The 27,500-nt window shown below is 42.6% G+C and overlaps 2 protein-coding genes across 2 annotated transcripts in view; both read left to right on the top strand.

Moving 5' to 3' along the window:
• LOC306743884 (uncharacterized protein) overlaps positions 1-1,298 on the top strand; it is a gene marked incomplete at both ends in the record, with an annotated part of 13,061 nt that extends 11,763 nt beyond the window's left edge. The window contains one exon of the mRNA XM_079226449.1: positions 753-1,298. Within this exon, the coding sequence (XP_079082575.1) occupies positions 753-1,298 (546 nt within the window). The remainder of the gene's footprint in view (positions 1-752) is intronic.
• A 6,832-nt stretch (positions 1,299-8,130) lies between these two features.
• The window catches only part of slc2a4rg (SLC2A4 regulator), a gene marked incomplete at both ends in the record, with an annotated part of 39,611 nt that continues 20,241 nt past the window's right edge, over positions 8,131-27,500 (top strand). The window contains 2 exons of the mRNA XM_079226448.1: positions 8,131-8,412; positions 9,993-10,231. Of these exons, the coding sequence (XP_079082574.1) occupies positions 8,131-8,412; positions 9,993-10,231 (521 nt within the window). The remainder of the gene's footprint in view (positions 8,413-9,992; positions 10,232-27,500) is intronic.

Here is a 27,500-nt window from a genome sequence, read left to right as displayed (position 1 = left end):
GGCGCTTTTGCATGATTCTTCATTTTATTCTAATTAAATCAACGAATCCATGATTAGTCAATAAAATCGTATGAATGTTCGTTCAACTAAGAATTTCTTCTACGGGAATCGTCTCGGTGATTGGTGCCAAATATTTCAGTCATAGTTGATTTAGATATCTGTTGAGTGAAAACACTGTTTGAGAGGTTCGCGGTCTAGAGTCTAAATTCCATTACAACAAACTTTTTCCCCCCTGAATTGTGTCCATTGTTTATTCAAAGGAGAAGAACTGTAATGCGGCGTTATTTTTCAGACACTCAGTTTGTTAGACTGCAAATATCTAAATATTGCAATGCTTTCATCAGTGGGCCTACATATGTGACTTAACCTGTTAAGCCCAAAAGGGTCCCCCAATCGGGGGATCCTTTTTATATCAGGAAAATCAAGAAAGAAAATCATTGTATAAATCCCTCCCCCCCCCCAAAAAAAACATGTTAGGTATCAAATTAAACATAAAAATCAGGGCTACAATTATATATAATTCCGATGTACAACCTTTAAACACAACTCAAACAATAAATAGGATTAGGGGTTAGGGTTAGGGTTATTAGGGTTAGGCTTAGGGCTTAAAGGGCTACCGGACATTAATCCAAAAGAACATCTTGCCGCATTGAAAGTGTGAAACATGCAATACGATGACTGTGATCTAAATCCCGGCATCATACACAGCCTGTAGGACCTAACACTCCACTCTCCTGTGTGTGCGTCCTCAGATTGCAGACACCTACTCCATCGTGTGTAAAACCCAGAAGAAGAAGCCGCCGATGGAAAACAACGGATCAAAGACCCTGCCGCGCTCCTTCGGCGGGGGCTCCCGGGGCCGGGGCCGAGGCGTCCAGCAGGGCCAGGCGCGCTCCCAGGAGGAGCCCTGCTACGAGCCGGTGGGGGACAGGCTCTGGACCGCGGAGCCCGACCCGGCGTACGCTACCATCGACAGCCACCGGAAGCGGGAGCAGGCGGGGACCAATAACGGCACGGCGGCTGGGGGTTCTGCCACCCTGAAGAGGAAGAAGCAGAACCCTCCGCAGCCGCCGCAGCCGCCACAGCCGGTGCAGCCGCCGCCACAGCAGCAGGCAGCACCGGCAGCACCGGCGCCGCCTCAGGCTCCAGGACCCCCCGCCCCGCCCCCGAGAGGCCCGCCCGGCGGGGAAAACTTCTATGAGACCATCAGCGATGTGAAACAAGGGGCCAACAGCTCCAGCACCACCACCATCTTCACCTTCAATGACGGGATGGAGATGTACGTCACCGGGCTGTAGCCGGCCGACAGGCGGACCGGGCCCAAAACACACCAGGGTCCTGGAAGGGACCTTCCTGATCACGGGCCAACCGGCTGCTGTACATAGATAGAAGAGGCCCGTCTGCAGACAAACATCACGAGGATCCATCTTGTCATGACATCAGGTGCAAACAGGGTCTTAATCCAGGTTTAGACTTACCCATGGATTGGTCTGCGCTTCAGAACCAGCCTCAGCCCAAATATGGACCAAATATGTTTTAACAAAAGATGAGAAAAATGGAATCTTCAACCAACTGTGTCACTGACCATAATCACCTGTCTGTGCATCATTTTCCATAATATCTTTATTTTTATATGAACACTATACGAGTATGTTGTGTAACTCACATCCGGAGAAGAACACACTTTAATATATATATATATAAAAATATATATATAATAAAAAAAGTATGTGCATGCATTGTGCAAACACACATCTGAAAATAGTAGTAGCAAGGAATATTGTATGTATATTGGGAGTATGAGGCACACTGTTAGCTATTGTCACCCACACACACACACACACACACACACACATGGCTCACCGTGGGGGAGATTTATGTAATATAAGCAGATGGATGTCACAGAGATTTGCGGTAGTTAGCTCTCCCTCAGCAAACATCTGAAACAGGTTCTCTGAGTGCAGACGTGTTGAGTTGTTGGCCTGATTAGCGCTCAAGTCCCAAATTACCGTCAATGTGTCCCAAAGCTTATTAGCAATGATCAATAACGTGATAACTAGTGAACGTTTTTTAACAATCGACAATCCACGCTCTGATTTGACGAACATCTGTAGCAGGAGGAACGAAGGCACACCTCGACACACACATAGGCTACACTCTAAGAATGAAGGGTTCCCAAACTGGTTCTTCCAGGAGGGCTGAGGTTATACCTGGAACCTTTTGCTTCTGAAGAAGCCCTTTTTTTGGAGAGGGGTTTTCCAGGGTTCCTTGTGAGACTACGGGTTCCACTAAGAACCGTTTTCAACCAAAGAACGACAGAGTTCTCCAAAGATTGTTGAACGCTTTTGCTGTTCAAAGAGAACGCCTGCAATCCAGAACCACAACCCCAAAAAACTGAATGCGAATCAGGATCGTTGTAGGATTTGCCCTGCACCACATCAGGCCCGCCCCTTTAGGGTTCTATATGAAAATATTGGAATATGAAAAGGTTCCCGGTAGGACCACCTGGTCTGGTTCTAGATGAAACCTGTTGAATAAACAAGGGTTCTTGGTCGAGTCCCCTGGTTGGGTTCTAGAACATAACCGTGGGATATTCATGGGTTCTTGGCAGAGTCCCCTGGTTGGGTTCTAGATGAAACCTGTGGAATATACATGGGTTCTTGGTAGAGTACCCTGGTTGGGTTCTAGATCATAACCTTGGGTTATTCATGGGTTCTTGGTAGAGTCCCCTGGTTGGGTTCTAGATCATAACCTTGGGATGTTCATGGGTTCTTGGTAGAGTCCCTTGGTCTAGTTCTAGATGAAACCTGTGGAATATACGAGGGTTCTTGGTAGAGTCTCCTGGTTGGGTTCTAGATGAAACGTATATAATATATAAGGGTTCTCAACAGAGCCCCCTCGGTGGGTTCTAAATGAAACCCTTGCAATATACAAGGGTTCTCCATAGAGTCCCCTGGGCTGGTTTTAGATGAAACTCTTTGTATAGACACAAAGGTTCACTGTAGAATCCCAGGGAATAGTTCTAGATGAAACCCTTGGAATATTAAAAGGTTCTCGGTAAAAACCCTTTGGTTGGTTCTTGTTCGCACTCTTAGAATGTGGAAATGTTCTGGATATAACCTCTGGAGAGTCTTGGGTGGAACATCTCATAGGGGGCTCTGGGTGGAACCAATCACAGATGGTCCTAAGTGGAATCCTGTATGTTGGGTTCTAGGTAGAGCCCGCTGAAAGGATTCCAGGTGGGTCTTTTTATTAAAGCTTCGACCTTAAACCAAAATAGCTTCTTCGACGAGGTCAAGCCGAAGAACCCCATGTAGTTCCGGTTAGCAACATTACTTCTCAGAGTGTACTTGCTGGGTGAAGTGATCGTTTCAGGGTTCTCCAGTGGGTTGTGCAAGAATTTTGCCCCGAGTGATACGGGTGACCGATTTCACAATGCGGAACTTTTACTGTATTACTGAAGAAAATAAGAGAAGAATTTTTTTTTTTAAATAAGGAAGCGAAAGAGAGGACGCTTCACTTAATACGAGTAAACATAACATTTTATGGCCATTATTATACATGTTGCACTGGACTGCTGAAGGGGTGTTTGCCTTAGTTGCGCATTAAGATGCCGTGAAGGTTTTCCAAGGACGGTTCTGACTTTCTTTCTGGTCTCAAGTCAGAGCTCCTGCACGGTTTCCCAGACTCCAGTCTGGCGGCTGAAATAACAACAGAGTGCTCGGACTCCTAGGGAAATAAAGAGCATGAAAACTACCAGCGAGCGTCCCTTGGAAGGTTGCACCCTCGCCTCCTTGCACCCTCGCCTCCTTGCACCCTCGTCTCCAGCCTCTGCACTGAGTTCCCTCACATTAAAAACATTGTCTTTCCCATGTAGCTTTGGGGAACATTAAAAAAAACAGAAGAAGAAGAAGAAACAAAACATTAGAGGCGATAATGCAAGGCGGTAAAGATGAGTGGTGGTCTGAGGGATGCATCCTTCGCTGTGCAAAGAGAAGACGGGTTGAAACAACGTAAATACAAAAAAAAAAATGCTACTGTGTCGGAGAGTATGTAAAAACAAATCTTGCACTCTGTGTTTTAATGCACTGTTTTTTGATTTCTTTCTTACCTACTGACAAAACACCATTGGTTCTATAGCTCATGCCACTGCCATGAAAAACAGTACATTTATGTTGTTGGTGCAACTTTTTTTCCTGCTTGATCCAAAAAATACTGAACAAAAAAAAAAAAAGTGCATGCTTTGATATATGGAGATGAAATATTGTGGTACTTATTGATCTCTTGTTAATCTTTTTCTGTTGTGCTTTTTTTTTTCTTTCGACCATGTGATGCAAAGCAGCATTCAGGGGGTTGTTTTTATTTGTTATTTTTCTTCCAAAAGCAGCAACTTGGAGGGGTATAGGAGGAGGGGAGGAGGAGGGAGGGAGAGGGGGAGGTGGAGGAGGTGGAGAAGCCTCTGGAAGTGTTGTTTATCCTCCGCTCTGAGGGAGCAGGAAAAGCTCAACAGAGGTGAGGAGGGAGAGGAAGAACAGCTCGCATATGAAAGCTGGACGAGGATCACTGCAAAATGGACACGGACCTCGAAGGACCCTCCCCCGCTCACTCTCTCACACACACACACACACACACACACACATGCACACACACGCACACACGCACATGCACACACAGCAACATTAATACGTGTGTTTCCAGTTTCAGGGGATGCAGCACACTTGGTCAGCCTCCCCTCCCCCGAGCTGCGTTCATCCTCCAATAACCGTCACTGACCTCCCTTTTCTTTTCTCTCCCTCGCCTGTGCAGGGGAGGAAAGGGGGAGGAGGGCTTTGATGTCCAGTTCTGAGGGACTCAGGGAGGGATATGAGAGGGAGGGTACCAGTCTGATATCAACGATGCACCAACAGCTCAACTACTGTCTGATATGAGAAACAGCTGAGACGCTTAATGAGTTCCCTTCCACATTGCTGGCTATTAATCCTTAATTATTATTATTTTTTTGCTCTGGCTGTCACTTTATGTGTCACATTTTCTTTATCCTGAGAGAAAGCACTGATCCGATATATATATATTTTGTTGAACACTGTTCCAGTAAAAACACTGATCCAGACGGATGTTCATTGCACAAAGAAATACAGTATGATGATGTAAATGTGTAAAAAATACTCTGTTGCTGTTCCGATGTTGTTCCGATGTAACATACAGTATACAGTATATTTGTGGAGACAAAAAAAGAAAAGAAAAAAGAAGATTATCAGACACGTTGTACTTTGTGTGGCTGCAGAAATCGTTTATGCTCTCCATGCGGACGCAGACGCTGTTTGTTAATAATCTTCATAATTATGGGCCAATACTGCTGTGACAGCTGTAGCCAATGTTGTATGTTCTTAATAAAGCACAGGGTTTAGTTTAAAAATAATGAATATAATAAAGTATAGTGTGACAGTGCAGATATGCAAAAGATTGTAATGTTTTATATTAACCTTCATAAAATATTAAAGTGAGTTTTTACTTTTCTAATAAAGTGGCACATTATAACGTGTGTTGGTGTTTTGCTTGTCTGGCTGGTTATTAGTAGCTGGCTATTAGTACCTGGTTATTAGTGCCTGGTTATTAGTAGCTGGTTATTAGTACCTGGTTATTAGTACCTGGTTATTAGTGCCTGGTTATTAGTAGCTGGTTATTAGTAGTTGGTTATTAGTAGCTGGTTATTAGTGCCTGGTTATTAGTACCTGGTTATTAGTAGCTGGTTATTAGTACCTGGTTATTAGTGCCTGGTTATTAGTAGCTGGTTATTAGTGCCTGGTTATTAGTAGCTGGTTATTAGTACCTGGTTATTAGTACCTGGTTATTAGTGCCTGGTTATTAGTAGCTGGTTATTAGTAGTTGGTTATTAGTAGCTGGTTATTAGTGCCTGGTAATTAGTAGCTGGTTATTAGTAGCTGGTTATTAGTAGCTGGTTATTAGTGCCTGGTTATTAGTACCTGGTTATTAGTGCCTGGTTATTAGTAGCTGATTATTAGTAGCTGGTTATTAGTACCTGGTTATTAGTGCCTGGTTATTAGTAGCTGGTTATTAGTAGCTGGTTATTAGTACCTGGTTATTAGTGCCTGGTTATTAGTAGCTGGTTATTAGTAGCTGGTTATTAGTACCTGGTTATTAGTGCCTGGTTATTAGTAGCTGGTTATTAGTAGCTGGTTATTAGTAGCTGGTTATAAGTGCCTGGTTATTAGTAGCTGGTTATTAGTACCTGGTTATTAGTAGCTGGTTGTTAGTAACTGGTTATTAGTGCCTGGTTATTAGTAGCTGGTTGTTAGTAACTGGTTATTAGTACCTGGTTATTAGTGCCTGGTTATTAGTAGCTGGTTATTAGTGCCTGGTTATTAGTAGCTGATTATTAGTAGTTGGTTATTAGTAGCTGGTTATTAGTGCCTGGATATTAGTACCTGGCTATTAGTAGCTGGTTATTAGTAGCTGGTTATTAGTGCCTGGTTATTAGTACCTGGTTATTAGTGCCTGGTTATTAGTAGCTGGTTATTAGTAGCTGGTTATTAGTGCCTGGTTATTAGTAGCTGGTTATTAGTGCCTGGTTATTAGTAGCTGGTTATTAGTAGCTGGTTATTAGTGCCTGGTTATTAGTAGCTGGTTATTAGTAGCTGGTTATTAGTGCCTGGTTATTAGTAGCTGGTTATTAGTAGCTGGTTATTAGTGCCTGGTTATTAGTAGCTGGTTATTCGTAGCTGGTTATTAGTAGCTGGTTATTCGTAGCTGGTTATTAGTAGCTGGTTTTTAGTAGCTGGTTATTAGTACCTGGTTATTAGTAGCTGGTTATTAGTACCTGGCTATTAGTGCCTGGTTATTAGTAGCTGGTTATTAGTAGCTGGTTATTAGTACCTGGTTATTAGTGCCTGGTTATTAGTAGCTGGTTATTAGTGCCTGGTTATTAGTGCCTGATTATTAGTGCCTGGTTATTAGTACCTGGTTATTAGTAGCTTGCAGTAAAAGCAGCTTGCATTAAACTAAAAGTGTGGCAAGTTAAGCGATAAACCATGAAGTGTTTGGGCCTCGGCGGGTATTTTAGAATAGATTAGATAAAGAGGCATTCAGGTGCCTCCACTCATGTAAAAAGAAAACGAAAGTTATTTATAATAACAGTTATAACAACAGTATAAGCCTAATAACATGTTTATAAGCTGAGGCAAGTTCGAGGCAAAGAAAGTTACTTCATAGACACAAACTGTTAAGTACATTTAAAAAGAAAGGACAGTTAATGTATATCTTTTGTGTAGAAAACACATTGAGTGGACACAAGAAAACATAAAACAATGCAGTATACAAAAGCAGGGTGTCTCCATTATTGTGTCCACCTTGAAACGCAAACAAGTCGACATTACAAGCACAGCTCTAAAAACTGAACCTCGCTTCATAAACCTCCGCATTTACTGCAGGACTACTTTCTTGGATTGCATTTTTTTGTTTTGCTGTACAGTGTCCAGAGAAATAACTGTTCTATTAATTGTACGTGAAAACAACCGGATAAGAATCCATTTTACGTTTGCAACTATTAGGAGGAGGAAGCAATCCGAGCAAAAAAAAGATTGTTCATTTAGCCCTGCTCGTTAAAATAGTAGAAAACCTAACCGCTCCGCTGGCTGCGGGCTGTTTGTTTTCCTCCTCGCAGACCGGCTCGTCGACTGCAGACACCGGCCGGTAAACTGAGGCCACGCCCACATTGGAAAGGAGGGTAAAAGAAAAAAAAGAGAAGAAGAAGAAAAAAAGAAAAAAATCTCCGTGATCGACACAGTCAAACCAGCCAATCAGCGGCCGTCTCGCGGTGGACGCGTGCCAAAGTGTAATGTTTATGTACGCGTTCGACCAATGGGAGCAGAGCAGAGGTGGGCGTGGCATTCATTTTGGAGGAAAGAGGCAAAACAACACGGTATCCCCCCCTGAACCGGGCGGCTGTTTGGATATCCTGGGTGGGTGGCGGTGGCAAAACTTTTTAAACACGTAGACTAGAAAACCCCGGAGTTAAAGACACTCGCGACAATCCTGATAAATGTATTCAACTCCAGACCTGTGCACTAACATCTATAGAAAGCTGGTTTTCTTTCTTTAGTCCGTCTGAACATGGACACCCGGTTTGATCTGGAGCCGCAGCCGCAGCAGCAGCGGCGGCCGGCGGCGGTTGGGACGAGGGTCGTCGGCGCGGCTTTCCACTGCCGGGCGGGCCGCTCCGTGCTCCGCGACAGCCGGGTCCCCGCAGGCCCCGCGCCGCCGGTGTTCACGCACGGGCCCGCCGTCTTCTACAGATGCCGAATGGACGGCGGCGGCGCGCAGGAGAAGGAGGAGGCGAAAGGAGAGCGCACGTCCCCGCGAGGGAGCGGACGAATCTCTCACGACGTGGAAAAAGTAAGCGCCGTTTTTTTTAAAAATGTTTTAATCATTATTAATTTTTTTTAATACATTTTTAGCCGGTAAAGTGAACTGTACGCCCAAAGTAACGACGTCACGTCATTCCTGTTGAGTTTGACAGCTCTCACGCGCCGCTGTTGCGTTTTTTTTATTTTTCTCACACTAACCCTACTTTTATATATATATTGTGTACCTTTTTTTTTAAATACATTCATCACGTTGTTCTTAAAACCACTTTGTTGTTTATTTATTCCACCAACTCGGTCGTGGACTAACAACGTGATAACCAAACCGCTTTAAATGGCGGCTCATTCTGTGTGCAAAGTTTACAGAAAAGAAAAAAGTACCGGCCTTTATCCCTCCCTCTCTCCTCCCATAGCTGCTGGGTGGAGCTACTGGGAGGGCTTCACCCAGTGCCGAGCTCATAATGGTGCTTTTTAGTAAACATGTGATATGTTTTTAGTTGTTTTTCATGCAGCAGGGTTCTTCTTGCAGAGCGTTTTTCTTTAAATTGTACGTTTTTTGCATTGCATTTCGCACACACTCCTGTGTGTGTGTGTGTGTTTTCCCTCTTGCAGGGTCAAGTTAATGTCGTCATGTCAGTTACTGATTGACCCTGCAGCATGAAATATGCACAGGTGGTGAATTGCCACACCTGCTTTTGATGTGGATGAGATAAGAGTTTATTCAAACACGTTTAGTGAATGCCAGGGCGATAATGGCAGTTGGGTAAGAATATAATCTATCAAAGGTTTTAGAGCTGCAAAGATTAGTTGAATGATACATTTAGTGAAATGTAATAATTTGCTGCTCTGCTTTTTCACATGTAATAATTCATGATAGTTATTTGTGGTCACAAAATCATATATTTAATACATAATAACTCAAATTGTGGAATATTTTGAGGGAATATTATTTGAAGTTTGCAGCTCTGTTTTAACTTCACAGACCATTCAATGTAATTAACAAACAAACATCATTATTTATTAAAATCTTTGTAATGTCACTTGAAACAATTATTAATCTCAATAATTATTGTCAAGTATTTCATTCAAACACAGTTTACACAAGTAGGCGTTGCCCTGTGGTTATTTCATTTAGACTACTAATTTATGGTAATACCAAAACACATTTTATATTGTGATGTGCTATATTCTACACTGTGCAACCATTCAGTCCCACTATATCATATTTTAGTTTTTGTTGTCTTCTTTTACACTTTTTATTATACTTTTACTGTGTAATTATATATTTATTGTACTTGTTTTTCTAGTTATGTCCACTATGCTGCTGCAAATAAAGGATCATCTTATCTTATTTTATATATATTGTTATGGAGAAATTAAATTACCTTTATCGTAATCAATAATTTTGACCGTAAATAATTTTTTTTTTAGCTTTTTGTCTGTTAGGTCGGAAAAGAAAACAAGCAAACAAAAGAGATCAATGCTCATTTATATTATATATAATAGTCAAACCCCAAAAATAAACACTGGTGTATGAATTCCGATCACTTGCTTCAACGTGATCGTTTGACTTTATTTAGTGTGTGACTCGTCTGTCTTTCTTTCTTCCAGGCCGGCCTCGGGGACCACAGGGACGCGGGTTCCTCCGGGATCCTGAAGAGGGCCAGTCCGACCCACTGCCCGGCCGTGAACGGGCTCTCGCCGGGCGGCTTCATGCACTTGGACATCCGGACCCCAGGGAAACAGGCGGAGCTGGCCAACAGCTTCAGGGCCGCCGCACAGGGCCGGATCGCACCGCCGCCGGAGAGGCAGCCGCTCCCTTCCTCCCACATCCCCGTCCCCAGAAACAGGTACGGAGAGGCTGACCCAAAGGCACAGGCCTCTTGTGTTTGGTTTCATTCACAGGCCGTATTTTAGTTTTTCTATTTAACGCACAAGTTTGTGGCCGGTGCTAAAAGTGTCCCACGACGAGAATAGAAGTGGAATTCAGCCTCTGGCCGCAACTGTACGGCTGTGTGTGTGTGTGTGTGTGTGTGTGTGTGTGTGTGTGTGTGTGTGTGTGTGTGTGTGTGTGTGTGTGTTGTGTGTTGTGTGTGTGTGTGTGTGTGTGGAGGCGGCGTGAACGGACAACTGACCACATGTTCGGTGTTCCAGCCAGAAGAGTTTCGAAATGTGGCAGAAGAGAGCCAGAGCTGGAGACGAGGGCCAGGATTGCCCAATCGCTCGAGACGAGGAGAACGGAGATAGTTACTTTGTTGCTTTATGGAGATATTACTTTGTTGCTTTATGGAGATGGTTACTTTGTTGCTTTAAGGAGATATTACTTTGTTGCTTTATGGAGATGGTTACTTTGTTGCTTTAAGGAGATAGTTACTTTGTTGCTTTATGGAGATATTAATTTGTTGCTTTATGGAGATAGTTACTTTGTTGCTTTATGGAGATAGTTACTTTGTTGCTTTATGGAGATAGTTACTTTGTTGCTTTAAGGAGATAGTTACTTTGTTGCTTTATGGAGATATTAATTTGTTGCTTTATGGAGATAGTTACTTTGTTGATTTATGGAGATAGTTACTTTGTTGCTTTAAGGAGATAGTTACTTTGTTGCTTTATGGAGATATTAATTTGTTGCTTTATGGAGATAGTTACTTTGTTGCTTTATGGAGATAGTTACTTTGTTGCTTTATGGAGATGGTTGCTTTGTTTGCTTTATGGAGATAGTTACTTTGTTGCTTTATGGAGATAGTTACTTTGTTGCTTTATGGAGATATTAATTTGTTGCTTTATGGAGATAGTTACTTTGTTGCTCTATGGAGATAGTTACTTTGTTGCTTTATGGAGATGGTTGCTTTGTTTGCTTTATGGAGATAGTTACTTTGTTGCTTTATGGAGATAGTTACTTTGTTGCTTTATGGAGATAGTTGCTTTGTTGCTTCATGGAGATGGTTGCTTTGTTTGCTTTATGGAGATGGTTACTTTGTTGCTTTATGGAGATAGTTACTTTAAGGAGATAGTTACTTTGTTGCTTTATGGAGATAGTTACTTTGTTGCTTTATGGAGATGGTTACTTTGTTGCTTTAAAGAGATAGTTACTTTAAGGAGATAGTTACTTTGTTGCTTTATGGAGATAGTTGCTTTGTTGCTTTATGGAGATGGTTGCTTTGTTTGCTTTATGGAGATGGTTACTTTGTTGCTTTATGGAGATAGTTACTTTAAGGAGATAGTTACTTTGTTGCTTTATGGAGATGGTTACTTTGTTGCTTTATGGAGATAGTTACTTTGTTGCTTTATGGAGATAGTTACTTTGTTGCTTTATGGAGATGGTTACTTTGTTGCTTTAAAGAGATAGTTACTTTAAGGAGATAGTTACTTTGTTGCTTTATGGAGATAGTTACTTTGTTGCTTTATGGAGATAGTTACTTTGTTGCTTTATGGAGATGGTTACTTTGTTGCTTTATGGAGATAGTTACTTTGTTGCTTTATGGAGATAGTTACTTTGTTGCTTTATGGAGATAGTTACTTTGTTGCTTTAAAGAGATAGTTACTTTGTTGCTTTAAAGAGATAGTTACTTTGTTGCTTTAAAGAGATAGTTACTTTAAGGAGATAGTTACTTTGTTGCTTTAAAGAGATAGTTACTTTGTTGCTTTAAAGAGATAGTTACTTTGTTGCTTTAAAGAGATAGTTACTTTGTTGCTTTAAAGAGATAGTTACTTTAAGGAGATAGTTACTTTGTTGCTTTATGGAGATAGTTACTTTGTTGCTTTATGGAGATAGTTACTTTGTTGCTTTATGGAGATAGTTACTTTGTTGCTTTATGGAGATAGTTACTTTGTTGCTTTATGGAGATAGTTACTTTGTTGCTTTATGGAGATGGTTACTTTGTTGCTTTATGGAGATATTACTTTGTTGCTTTATGGAGATAGTTACTTTGTTGCTTTATGGAGATAGTTACTTTGTTGCTTTATGGAGATAGTTACTTTGTTGCTTTATGGAGATAGTTACTTTGTTGCTTTATGGAGATATTACTTTGTTGCTTTATGGAGATAGTTACTTTGTTGCTTTATGGAGATAGTTACTTTGTTGCTTTATGGAGATAGTTACTTTGTTGCTTTATGGAGATAGTTACTTTGTTGCTTTATGGAGATAGTTACTTTGTTGCTTTATGGAGATAGTTACTTTGTTGCTTTATGGAGATAGTTACTTTGTTGCTTTATGGAGATGGTTACTTTGTTTGCTTTATGAAGATATTACTTTGTTGCTTTATGGAGATAGTTACTTTGTTGCTTTATTAAATAAATTGCTTGATTAAAACATGTGGGGGTCTGGCGATATTATTCGTGTTTTAAAAGCATTCTTTGAGACGCGTTTATATTCGGAATATGAGTCTCAACTGTTATTTTTTTCACTTTCCTGTTTTACGGCGAGCTACGAGCGTTGACCTCAAACCAACGAGGCGGTAGTTTTTAGGCGGAGATGCACGGCCAAAAGAAAAAAACAACACCTACTTTTTTTAAACATTATGAAGGACTTGGATAACAACAGGTTGTTTTTGTTGTTCTTTTAAAAAAATATGTGCAAATATAGCAATGCTCACCTTTTTAGGAAGGTGGTTAAAGGAATGAAAAAGGGCGGGAGAAGCCTTCCACCGGTTACTTTATCTTATATTATCGTCATATATGTATGTGAATGTCTCACTTGACGGCGCTATAATATCCCTGTCGTTACCTCTCATGACGAGCCGGGCCGGTGGATGCATCGGTGTGTTTTGCTCACTGTGTGTCAGACAGGAAGCCGTGTGTGCTGAGTGTGCGCTTTTTTTTCTTTCTTCAATGTTTCATATGCAATGCAGTGAGTTTGTGCTCCCATTGTCTTTGCATAATGTTTTAACACACAGACACATGCACATGTGTGCTCAGGAAGTTCTTTATTACTCTTCAAGCAAAGAAAACAACCACAAACAGACGCAGAAAACGCACCCTGGCATCAGTCGAGTGCAGCGGCTGATTATGTAACCGCAGCGAGGGCCGGAGCGGACTGGAGGCGGAGCCTGAGGACAGCTTCCCTCATAACACACATGCTGTTGGTTACTGTCGGTGTCAAGCCGCTGTCAGGCGGCGCTTACAGTTGCAGCCGGTGGCAGTACAGTAAAGTCCACAAAAAAACTGAGCAGCCATAAATCTGCACGAGAAACACAAGGACCTTTTAGAAATGTTTCTATTTTGCAGAGGTGAATTTATTTATTAAACTGATTGCAGTTTGTCAACAAAACAGATTTCAGTGTATGCTCGATTGTGGGCGTGGCTTGTTGATGCCGCTGGTCATGTGTCTCAAGGGAAACACGCAAGACCGAGCATGCTTGCTCTCGCCTCTCCGTCCGGGTCCTGAACGTCTCCCGTGGCTGATGGCTATCTCGCCTTCACGCCGCTCCCACGAAAACAAGTCTGGGTTGACGCTGCACAGAGCGAGGTTGCGTAACGTGTGTGTGGTCATATTAGCCAGGCCTTCTTCTGCTGACCTTTATGATTAACTCTCCGTCTTTCAAAAATTGGCTTTTGTTCTGCAGTTGGTGACAAGAGGCTCTCTCTCTCTCTGTGTGTGTGTGTATATATAAATTATTATTATCAAAATGTACAATTCATGACAAAAGAGAATTTATACTGCAGACATCCCAGCTCTGTCTGCTATCCAGATGTAGTATTTCTTCTTCTTCTTCTTCTTCTTCTTCTTCTTCTTCTTCTTCTTCTTCTTCTTCTTCTTCCTCCAAGGTCTCGCTCCAGTGGCGATGTCGCCTCGCTGTCAACAGAACCATTAATTTCCCTTTCTCTCCCCGTCACTTCAGCTAATACGCCCTTTGTGTAGCACGATTAAATATGTTTAAAGACAGCTAAGCTATAAAGCTGTCGCTCACCTCTGTGCACACACACACACACACACACACACACACACACACACACACACACACACACACACACACACACATTGCAACATAGTGCTATTCACACCTTGTCTTGTCGATGCTTTAAAGTAGGTCAGTGTCCTTTTTGACAAGCCTGGGCCTATACCTGAAGGGGGCGTGGCCAGTAGAGAGCTGAAGGGGGCGTGGCCAGTAGAGAGCTGAAGGGGGCGTGGCCAGTAGATGCATCTCTGCAGACCAACTGCAGAAACTGAGCTCTGTGGCCAACAAACGTTTATGACACGTTCACGTTCAGCGGGATGATCTTCACAAACATGTTCACTATGTTCCTTTTACAACGGTTATGAAGGAATAAATATCATGGCGAGGCTGAGAAGGCAGACTAGTTCGAACCACTTGTTAAAACATTAGTTGATATAAATCATTGATGATATTGGCATATTTTTTTTCCCCTCCGGTAATTCAAAAATATAATTTGTCCATTTAAAATATGCACACGATAATGCTTATATTTGTGCATTAAATACTTGACAAATAAAAATAACTTTCTCATTTAATAAATAACTCTAAAATCATAGAGAAGAATTATAATATTTCCAGCTAAACACTGACTATTTGGACACGTATGCACTCAAACACACCGTCGTACGATCAACACGATAAATTAAAGTGCGACGTAAAAATCAAAATGATCTTAAAAAATTCTATTCCCCCAAATATTTCATATCAGGATCGCTAAAAAAATAGTATTTAAGCTCAAATTAAGTTTGAATGAATCCGCTCGCCCTCTTTGCTGATACTCATGTCTCTCTCTCTCTCTCTCTCTCTCTCTCTCTCTCTCTCTCTCTGAAGCTGCCTCATCAATACTCATCACCGGGCGCTCTGATAACGTAACAAAGACCAGCTTGAATTTACACGAAAAAAAAGAAGAAGAAAAGTACTGACGAACTGATAAGAGAGAAGAGGTGTGTGTGTGTGTGTGTGTGTGTGTGTGTGTGTGTGTGTGTGTGTGTGTGTGTGTGTGTGTTGTTTTGATGTGAAAGCTTTTCCTTCTTATCTGTCCTTGGTCAGGTACACTGTCACCACAGTAAGGTAACATCAATAGAAAGCTCTGAGTCCGCATAAACAAGACACCAGAGCAACTGCCTTGAGGGGGGGGGGGGGGGGGCGGTTCTGTTTTTAACATAATTACAGTCTTGACTCCGTCACCAGGAGGGTTCAGCAGGCTGAGAGTCCACCCCCTCCCAGAGGAGACGTTACAGCCAGTTGTCGGAGGTCAGAGGAGCAGCTACTACACCCCCCCAACCCCCCAATCCAGTCTGGGATGTTTAACCCACATCCAGACTGCTGACACGGCACCTCAAGTGGAGCAGCCCGCGCTTAAAAAATATTGTTACCCATATAAATCACCTCCCTCGATTGTAGAGCATGTCTTAGCATCATCGTCCTTCTCCTTGTCTTCCCTTCTCCAGAACATGAGAGATCAAAGCTTTTTTTTTGCGCCGCTGACACGGGCAAAGGGGTCGGGGGTGAAAGGTCACCCTCAGTAGAATGCAGTCATGTGAGCGGGGGAGGGGGGGGAGGAGGGGTCGGACCAGGACGCAATGCGGCATCTGGCACGTCCGCCACAGGTCAGCCGCAGGATCTCTGGCTTCTGCGCTACGTCGACAATTTCTAACCCGCAGGAGGCCGCGGCAGACGGCTCGTCATCCCGCGCCGCAGCGCTAAGGTCACATGACCTTTTAGGCAAGAGCTCATTTCAACAACGAGGCGATTCAATAATTAACATAAAAGCATTAAAACATAATGCAGAAGAAAACAAGATTTAAAAACGATTGAGAACATTCATTTGAAAACATTAAAAAACAGTCAAAATGCAAAAATATTGAATAAAAGTTGCAGTGCAGTTCAAGAAATAAAATGCAGATATTAATATCCTTGAATCTGGTTCAATTAAAGGCTAAATCTAGGATCAGAGAAACGCATCTTTAAGGACTATCTGCGTTTTTAGTTGTGTATTTTCATTTATTTTGTACAGTAATGAGGGCCTCTGGAAGAAGCTCCGGCTAATAGGTGAACTGTGTGTGTGTGTGTGTGTGTGTGTGTGTGTGTGTGTGTGTGTGTGTGTGTGTGCACAGTTATGCAGTGAAGAAGAGAGCTTTATTAGTAACGAGGAGAGAAGGAGAAACGGAGGAATGTTTTTCAGCAAACAGCCCTGTTGCAAAAGTTTTAGTTACGCTAGAAGCTACAGATTCTCTCTCTTTCTCTCTCTCTCTCTGTCTCTCTGTCTCTGTCTCTCTCTCTCTCTCTCTCTCTCTCTCTCTCTCTCTCTCTCGTGTCCAACAGGCTGGACACTGTTCATCTGTCCCTCGGTGAGACGCTTCAGTTTAGTGGGGGGAGGAAACTCGTCGCGATGCTCTGGCACCGCTGCAGTAGAAATGCTTTAGCGCTCGCTCACCGCCGCTAACAGACACTTGCAACAGGCCTCCTGTTCTGCCTCAGCAGCACTCGCCCTCAATCGATCATCTGTTCTTCTACCCGACTCTTCATGCCGGCCGGCAGCTGCTCCGTCTCCTCCTCCTCCTCCTCCTCCTCCTCCTCCTCCTCCTCCCGTCCGCCAAAACATTCAGAGATGGCAGCCGTTTGGCTGATCTTCTGCAACCAGTGTAGCATGCAAGCTAACTAGCAGCGGACAGATTCGGTCATGCTCTCATGCAAACCATGCGACTTAAAATGCATCTCACGATAGCGACGTGCTAATAACAGGGTTCATACTAATAACAGGGTTCATACGGTCATGGAAAACCTGGAAAAGTCATGGCATTTTAAAATGGTTATTTCCAGGCCTGGAAAAAGTCCTTGAAAAAGTTTAGTAAAAGTCATGTAAATGTGTTATATTCATGTGTTCATGTCGTTCATTTACGCTGAGTTTGAAGAAGAAAGACACTCAAAATATAAGCAGGCATACATACAGGCATCTATATAAATGTTTATTCTTTTAATCAAACTATTGTCTCATTCATTTGTGTCATTTAAGGTTTACTGTATGCTTTGTATTCTCATTGTTAGTTTAAATACTACATTTACTCACTTTTTACTGTTTACACCCAGATTTCACTAAATGTTTGGTCATGGAAATTTGGTTTAAAGTCATGAAAATTTGGTTAAAGTTCATGGAAATGTGGTTAAAAGTCATGGAAAGTCATGGAAACCCATTAGTCAGAATGTGTCTGAACCCTGTGATGACAACAGCATTGCGTTGTTCAATTCCACTTGTTTTTAACGGCTAAGCTCGTTAGTTAGCTCCTTCGCTAACTCCATGCTTTCATGCTGCACTGATGAGCCAACGATTTCAAAGGGAAGTGAACTCATCACCGCCATGGAGAATGAAATTAGAGATCTTCCAGATTGTAACTTTAAGGTCACGCCGACTGATTTAGATGATATGATTTCACGCTCAAACTGCAGATTACAGCGATGGAACTAATCCGTTACGCTGCCTCAGTTAATTGGCTCGGTACAGTGGGAACATTTCCTGACTGAGAGGAAGCCCGGAGTGTCCCGTAGCTTCACGGGTGTTTTGCCTTCTCCTGTTCTCAATCACTGCACTTCTGAATATCCCGACACCACACACACACACACGCAGTGTCTCTTGCGCAACTCTTATCATAAGTCACCCCAGTTTGCTAATGACAAGCAGTGAAATTCAGTCTGCAAACAGAGAGGAGTCTGGGAAACGCCCAACACTGTGTTGTTGTATTGAGCGGCGCTGAATGGATCTCCATCTATTTTAGTGTTGAATTAGTGCTCAGCGTGTCGCTGAATATGTTTCCTCTTAGAGGCATAAATAATGCATATATATATATATATATATATATATATATATATATATATATATATATATATTTATTTTTTGTTTGTTTTCTCCCTCTGTTCGGAAATATATGTTTTTTTTACTTCCCGTAAATATTTAGCTACCGTTTTAGTTTCCTCTTCTCTGCCCATCGCTGTGTTGGTACCTCATGAAACTGTGTGTGTGTGTGTGTGTGTGTGTGTGTGTGTGTGTGTGTGTGTGTGTGTGTGTGTGTGTGTGTGTGTGTGTGTGTGTGTGTGCACGTCCTCAACAGTAGAGCTGTGTGGGCCGGGATTATGACTCATCCTCGCGTCCTCCAAAAAGTCAAAGACAATTAATCAAGCAGCTTTGCAATCGATCAGATTTGGACTCTCTCTCACCTACACACACACACACACACACACACACACACACACACACACACACACACACACACACACACACACACACACACACACACACACACACACACACACTTAACACAGTTCTGCTAAAGACGTTGTCCTGCTCTCCCTTCTCACCTCGACTCGATCTGTACACACACACACAATTCCGTGTGTCGGTGACAGATTGTATACAAACATGATATTCATGAGCTCATTTTGCAGAGAGAGTGAGAGAGAGGGAGGAGGAGGAGGAGGAGGAGGAGGAGGAGGAGGAGGAGGAGGAGGAGGAGGAGGAGGAGGAGGAGGAGGAGGAGGAGGAGTTTTCACCCGTTAGCTCTGGATCTGCGGTCTCCTCCCTGTAACTTTAAACGCGTTTATAAAGACAGAGATTGATTTGTTTGGTCTGCTAAGCCTCGTGCGCGGCATCCAACATCCAGAAAGGTGCAACTATGAGACCTTTTCCTGCGCTTAGAAGACTAGCAAGCAAAATGGAATTCCAAAAACGAAGCCCAGAAAATATGTAATTTGCTGTGTTTGCTTTTACAGCTCGTAAAGACGTTTTATTTGCAGCTCAACAAACGGGACCAATGACCTTAAACTACATTTCCATATCTGCTATGATAATATGAATTTAATTAGAATTGGTGCGGCATCGTTTATTTATTTTTAATTGGTCAGTTCAAAAAAAAGATATTAAAAAGTCTTTAACCTCGGGTGCACGGTGGTGGAAAGAGTTTAGATTTGTTGGACCGTTTGGATGCCTGCAAACGCTGCCAAGGAGAGAGAGAGAGAGAAGCTGTCAGATTTAGACAAAAAGAGGTTAAAACCAGGGGGCGTTCCATTCTGTATTTTATTGGCATACTGAGCAGCTGTTTCTATCTCTGGTTTCACTTCTTCTCCCTTCACTTGTGACCAGATTTACTCGTGAATGTCGACGCTCCAAAAGTGTCCCGACGGTGCCAAGTACGTGCATGTGTCTGCGTGCCTTCGCCGTGTGTGTGTGTGTGTGTGTGTGTGTGTGTGTGTGTGTGTGAGTGAATGAAGTGTCATGGTATGTTGGTATTCCTGAAGCTGGATCTGTCATAAGCCTCAGCAGTTTAACGCGAGGCTCCGGTCTGCTGTCCAAACAATATCTCCTTCGACCTTTTTTTAAACCTGCTCTCTGCCGCTGACGGCCTAACGAGCTGCGTTCTCTCTCCGCTGACGTACAAGAACTTCCAAAATCTTTCAAATACATTCTCAGCTAAACAATCAGCGAAGTGATTCTCTTTCATTGATTACTCGTCTTCTGATAAAACTCTGTGTGACATCACTGACGATCGCTCGGCTGGCTGCAGGTAAAGTGAAGAAGAGTTCGATCCTGAATAACACCCTAAACAGAGACCTGAAGCCCCGCCCCCTGAAGCCCCGCCCCCTGAAGCCCCGTCCCCCGGAGCCCCGCCCCCCTGAGCTCCACCCTTGCTTGTTTACTTTAAAAGTTTGTTAATATAAAGAAGGTGTTGCGTGTCGACGGCTGGCACCAAAATCAAACTGACGCACTCCGTTGGACTCCGAGCAACACACACACACACACACACACACACACACACACACACACACACACACACACACACAGTTTGTAAACAGTGAAATAAAAGAACTGCAGCGGAGGTTTAACGTGCCCTCAGATGTCTCCCTGAGGAGCAGCTCTGTCTCTCCACAGCTGTCTTTTTTTTTATTATCATCATCTATCTGGTGTGTGACAGTCTTGATTCTGGCGCCCCCTCTGGACAAAAGTGGTAATGTTTCTGAGCGCCAGAGTCCCTTTAGACAACCTCTCATTTTACTGAGTTACTTACACCTAGTCCTACTTCCCTCCTGAGGGTCCGTACAGTTCAGACCACCACCACTATACTATAATAATAATAATAATAATAATAATAATAATAATAACCGATTCTACACAACAATCTGATACTTCAGCAAGTTAAACACACTTACTATTTATCTTTCATTATGTAAGAGAATGTAAGGCAATTAAATTCAATATGGGTCTCTAAATATAAAGTGTCTTGGTAGATACAATGTACTATTGTGTATATATATTTGATATGATATATTGTTGTCAGATCTTAAGATTTGCAGCTCAGGCATCAGACATTCAAGGGGAAGTGTTCCAGAGAGCTGGTTTGTGAGTTTCTTCAATGTTTTCTGTTCTAGTTTTTCTTCATAAATCACTGTTTATTCCTGCAAAGGTTGCAGCAGTATTATCATAAGCCCTGGAGGCAGAGAGGGATCCATCTCCCTCATTAGTTTAGAAAACACAAGTAACATCACACTTCCTCAAAGTCAGCAGCCGTTGCTCCGCACTCTCTCTTTTTAAACACTTCCTTCTTCTGAGCCCCAAGATGGCAGCGTACGTAAACAACATAAATACACAGATAACAGACGAGTTCAAAGAAGAAAAGAAGTACATCGAGTGCTCAAATTATCTCTAATATATATTTATGTTGTTGTGAAAACATCTTCTTTAAACAACTGGATTTATTCAAGTTTCTCACCAAAGATGACATTTTACCAGATCACTGAACGGAGCCTGAACGCATCATGAAGTGACCGGGCGGCGTTGCTAACGCTACTAGCTCTCCTCCTGTTGGTTCTCTGTTAGCGGCGCTGCTAACGCTACTAGCTCTCCTCCTGTTGGTTCTCCGTTAGCGGCGCTGCTAACGCTACTAGCTCTCCTCCTGTTGGTTCTCCGTTAGCGGCGCTGCTAACGCTACTAGCTCTCCTCCTGTTGGTTCTCCGTTAGCGGTGTTGCTAATGCTACTAGCTCTTCTCCTGTCGCTTTGAACACAGATTGGTTCGGTACGGAAGTCCATATCCAACAGTAAAATAAAAACTTTGTATGAGCAAAAAAGTAATATTTATGAGATAGAAATTATGAGATAAAAATGTCATAATTATGAGATAGAAATTTTTTTTTCACCAGATAACAGAAAAAATAAATAAATTAAAAAGCCACCGCCACTTACTGTCTCATAATTTCAACTTTCTATCTCATAATTTTATTTTCTATCTCATAATTAAGACTTTCTATCTCATAATTACAACTTTCTATCTCATATTTTTATTCTATCACTGGGATTCCATATTAACGTTATCAGAGATCGGCGACAGAAAAAAGCATAAATGTTGATGTCCTGATTGCATATTTGACTGGATATCGGCGGATAATGATCGTCAGTAAAACTTTATTTCGCACTGTGATGAACGTTTAACTCCGTGAAGGGAAATCCCTACAGTGGTCCTTGGAATGACAATATTTTTCTGCGAGAACGAAGGTTTTTGCTTCCACAGAGAGTAAAAAGAAAGATCAGTAGAAAAATATAGAGGACAAAGCAAATCATAACGCAGCATGCTACACTGACTCTAACGGTTCCAAAGAAGATGCATTTGCATGCATATATTCTTTAAAAAAAAAACAGAGATACTGATCAGTTTATTTTCCTGGATGGAGTAGATACTCGGCTTCAAGCCGGCTGGTTTTGGAACGGCATCCTTTCGCTTTTTCGCAAAAAAAAACAACACAGGAAGCCGAGCGACAGGCCTGCTCGTGATGGCAGAAGGTCAAATCTCAAGAGCGGGAAGTGAAGAATGAGGAAGAAACTAAAGAGGACTGACGCTCCGCTGAGGGCTCTCCGACCCTTTTTTAATCCAAGTTTCAGGACTTTGTTGTGTTTTGTTCCCGTAGTTTTATCTTGTCTGTTTTTTACTTCTGAAAAGTCAACGTTGTGGCTTCGGCTTCATGCGTAAGAGGAGATCGGACGCGCAGGATAAACTTTCCCCTGCCTGATTTGATCGGACGGCTCAGGAGATGACGTGCCTTTATGACTCCAGTGGTTTGGATTATTTAGATTATGTAAAAATAGGATTTTAAACGGAAGTCATACGGGAATAAAGGAGTTTTTCAGTGCGGCCAGCAGCTACTTGTGACTCAAATATATAAGATGACAAGCGTTTCCAAAAGGATTCAGTTCTTCTTCAGGCTGAAGAGCTCGTCCTCAGACAAATTTGAGGCCTCGGTTCAGGTTTTGGGGTTTCGTGAGCACCATCTGTAGATGACTACTTCTAAAAGTCAGTCTAGTGTTGTACGGGTAAGCTGGTACTTTTAAGGTGGAAAGAAGATTAAAGCAGGTCGTAACAACGTGGCTCTAATTACCGGCCAAATTCATACTCGCCATCTTTTTTTAATCTGCTCCAAGCCGCTCACTTAATCAGCTTTTCCCTCAACAACTTTTCACAGAGCTCCATCTGAGTTTATTATCACGGCATTATGGGTTTTTGTTTTGGAAACCTTCCTTGGTCTCCTCTGCTGCAGTACCACTCTCCGCCTGAATGGTTGCAGATGCTTCAGTGGGGGGGCGCTGTTTTACGAAAACAAACGTAAATAAAAACGCTGTTTAATGTGATTTCTGGCTGCAAATGTAAGTTAAATATCAAATAATGGACATAAACTCAAGCATAGGGGGCATCAGTTTGAATATTTAATATTTAATCGCTAAAATAATATATTTAAGTCCCACGTTCGTTCATCCAATATTCCATTGCTTTTCCTGATGTTTATATCGAGTATCGAGATTTTAAGCTAGATTTTAAGCGACATTAGCTTGCAGATGCCACACATCTTGGGTTTCACGGGACACACCTACCCATCTATTATCCCATTTACAGCGACTGTGTGTGTGTGTGTGTGTGTGTGTGTGTGTGTGTGTGTGTGTGTCTCTCAATCAGAATGACCTACAACATCCTGGTGTCTCGCTGTTTTCACTTTGCGGGCACGGCGAGCGTCGGGTGGTGCGTCACGGTCTGCTCTGTCGTCAGCCGCTTAATTGCCGGTGCTGTGTCAACACTTTTCTCCCAGAGGAGAAAGAACAAATCTCTGGATCTTTGATCCTGGAACTATTGTTGTTGTGGTGGAGCAACTCCTGCAAAGTTGCTGTCAGAGTGCAGTCTGTGTGCACGCTCCCGCTCGGGTAGCGTAGCTGATGTGACGCAGACGTCAGAGGGAATCGTGTCCGTGTGCCGATCCTCTTATTATCAAAGCGAGACAAAGCGAGTCGCTGTTTGCATTTCGAGGAGCAAGCGACAGAAAACACAGAGGCTCCTTGTTCCCGGGACTGACGGCCGACACACTCAGCCCACATGAAGGTCCCCGGCTTCTCCCTCTCCAGGGGCTTCAGAGACGGGCTCTTGAGAAAGGGGCAACATGTGGAGGGACTTAAAGCACCCACAGATGACTTAAAGCACCCACAGATGAGTTAAAGCACCCACAGATGAGTTAAAGCACCCACAGATGACTTAAAGCACCCACAGATGAGTTAAAGCACCCACAGATGAGTTAAAGCACCTACAGATCACTTAAAGCACCCACAGATGACTTAAAGCACCCACAGATGACTTAAAGCACCCACAGATGAGTTAAAGCACCTACAGATCACTTAAAGCACCCACAGATGACTTAAAGCACCCACAGATGACTTAAAGCACCCACAGATGAGTTAAAGCACCTACAGATCACTTAAAGCACCCACATATGACTTAAAGATGACTTAAAGCACCCACATATGACTTAAAGATGACTTAAAGCACCCACAGATGAGTTAAAGCACCTACAGATCACTTAAAGCACCCACATATGACTTAAAGATGACTTAAAGCACCCACATATGACTTAAAGATGACTTAAAGCACCCACAGATGGACTTAAAGCACCCACATATGACTTAAAGCACCCACATATGACTTAAAGATGACTTAAAGCACCCACAGATGACTTAAAGCACCCACATGTGACTTAAAGATGACTTAAAGCACCCACATATGACTTAAAGCACCCACAGATGGACTTAAAGCACCCACAGATGACTTAAAGCACCCACAGATGACTTAAAGCACCCACAGATGACTTAAAGATGACTTAAAGCACCCACATATGACTTAAAGCACCCACAGATGACTTAAAGCACCCACAGATGACTTAAAGATGACTTAAAGCACCCACATATGACTTAAAGCACCCACATATGACTTAAAGCACCCACAGATGACTTAAAGCACCCACAGATGAGTTAAAGCACCTACAGATCACTTAAAGCACCCACAGATGACTTAAAGCACCCACATATGACTTAAAGATGACTTAAAGCACCCACAGATGGACTTAAAGCACCCACATATGACTTAAAGCACCCACATATGACTTAAAGATGACTTAAAGCACCCACAGATGACTTAAAGCACCCACATATGACTTAAAGATGACTTAAAGCACCCACATATGACTTAAAGCACCCACAGATGGACTTAAAGCACCCACAGATGACTTAAAGCACCCACAGATGACTTAAAGCACCCACAGATGACTTAAAGCACCCACAGATGACTTAAAGATGACTTAAAGCACCCACATATGACTTAAAGCACCCACAGATGACTTAAAGCACCCACATATGACTTAAAGCACTCACAGATGACTTAAAGCACTCACAGATGACTTAAAGCACCCACAGATGGACTTAAAGCACCCACAGATGACTTAAAGCACCCACAGATGGACTTAAAGCACCCACAGATGACTTAAAGCACCCACAGATGGACTTAAAGCACCCACAGATGACTTAAAGCACCCACATATGACTTAAAGCACCCACAGATGACTTAAAGCACCCACAGATGAGTTAAAGCACCCACAGATGACTTAAAGCACCCACAGATGAGTTAAAGCACCCAGATCTCTCAATAGAAAATGATAAAAAAAACAAATTAACAGTGCGTTAAAACAAGTCTGGTATTAAAGTGTCATGTGTATGTCTCTCTAATACAACACATTTTGGTCCAAAATAATCCGTGGACAACATTTTGAGTGAGAGAACGTTGCGTAATGTCAGTGTCATTGTTTTTAAATTATTAACACACAGCTACATTTTAATTTTCCGTGAAAGGGAAGTTACAAAAAAGTGTTTGGATCATTTTGGAAGTCAAGAAAGGGAACTACATACATTTCTTCTGAAATGAGGGCCACCGGAAAAGGGGCGGGACTTCGCCTTCCTATATCAATACATTTGTATTTATTGTGTACAATAATATTACAGGAGTACAAGTCGAGCAGCTGTTGAGTTCATGTTGAGTGCTTACTGCCAATCATGACCATCCGCCTGCAGAGAGAGAGAGAGAGAGGGAGGGAGGGAGAGAGGGAGAGAGACACAAGGGAGATTGCGTAATAAGGGAGATGGAGGGCAGTGTTCTATTAATAGCCCACATGGACGAGGCAGCTGTCGGCGGCCAGACGGTCACCGACAGCGGCCGGTCAGTTGTCACGGCGTCTACGGAGGAGCCGGTCAGTTGGTCTGATGACATCACGCCGTTCCCAGCTCTGTTTTTTGTTTTTTGTGTTTCACAAAAGCTTTGGGATGAAACCGGACGATCATCTCTGTAAACAATGCACAGCCCAAACAACCCTAAGCCTTTAAAACAGGGCTGCAAGGGGAGTGTGTGTGTGTGTGTGTGTGTGTGTGTGTGTGTGTGTGTGTGTGTGTGTGTGTGTGTGTGTGTGTGTGTGTGTGTGTGTGTGTGTGTGTGTGTGTGTGTGTGTGTGTATATATATATATATTTAAAACAGGGCTGCAAGGGGAGTGTGTGTGTGTGTGTGTGTGTGTGTGTGTGTGTGTGTGTGTGTGTGTGTGTGTGTGTGTGTGTGTGTGTGTGTGTGTGTATATATATATATATATTTAAAACAGGGCTGCAAGGGGAGTGTGTGTGTGTGTGTATATATATGTATATATATATATATATATATATATATATATATATATATATATATATATATGTGTATGTATGTGTGTGTGTGTGCTTGTGTGTATATATATATGTGAGTGTGTGTGTATGCTTGTGTGTATATATATGTGAGTGTGTGTGTATGCTTGTGTGTGTATATATATATATATAAGTGTGTGTGTGCTTGTGTATTACAACACAAGCACACATACTTATATACACACACATCCACACTCAATCACACACTCTCTATCTCTCACACACACACACACACACGCATATATATATATATATATATATATATATATATATATATATATATATATAGTATATGTGTGTGGATGTATGTGCTTGTGTGTGTGTGTGTGAGGTAGAGAGAGTGTGTGATTGAGTGTGTGTGTATGTGACGATAAACAAATATGTGTTTTTTAAAGTTTTTATGAATAAATGAAAAGTTTTGCCGAAGGAAAAGTGTCATGTGTTCGTATCTCCCAAAAAAAACAAAAACAAACAAACATGCAATGCATGTTTTTAATGTTTTCTGACTTTCCGCCGGCCGCGGTCTTCGTGCTCGTCCAGAGCTCCTCGTTGGCTGAGAACCCATCACCTGCCGGACTGAACTCCTTAGCTCTGGGTCATGTGACACTTGAGGGACACGCCTCCTGGGACACGCCTCCTGGGACACGCCTCCTGGGACACGCCTCCTGGGACACGCCTCCTGGGACACGCCTCCTGGTCAGCCGCTCAGAGCCTGCTGATCCCCGTCCGTCCACGCGCTCTTCCTCTTTTCTCCTGACCTTATTTAAAGGCTGCTATCTTTTTACAATGTTTGGTAAACAAGATAGACCTCTAGTGTGTTGTTTTGGCCTTTAGAGAATTGAACAATCACCTCCTGTTATGAACAAAATGTCAAACGTAAGAGGGGAGGAGGGTTCTGATAAACCGGTGAGGAGGAAGACGGCTGAGATAAGACGAGGCCGAAAAACTAAAAGATGGAAAATAAACATTAGGAAGTTCACTACCGTTTAAAAAACAAAAACAGGTCAAGATTTCAGCCCGTGTGTGTGTGTGTGTGTGTGTGTGTGTGTGTGTGTGTGTGTGTGTGTGTGTGTGTGTGTGTGTGTGTGTGTGTGTGTGTGTGTGTGTGTGTGTGTGT

This window comes from Taurulus bubalis, assembly GCF_910589615.1.
Source record: "Taurulus bubalis genome assembly, chromosome: 11".
Lineage (NCBI taxonomy): Eukaryota > Metazoa > Chordata > Actinopteri > Perciformes > Cottidae > Taurulus > Taurulus bubalis.
The sequence above is the reverse complement of the archived record's forward strand: the minus strand, read 5'-3'. Positions and strand labels throughout refer to the sequence as shown.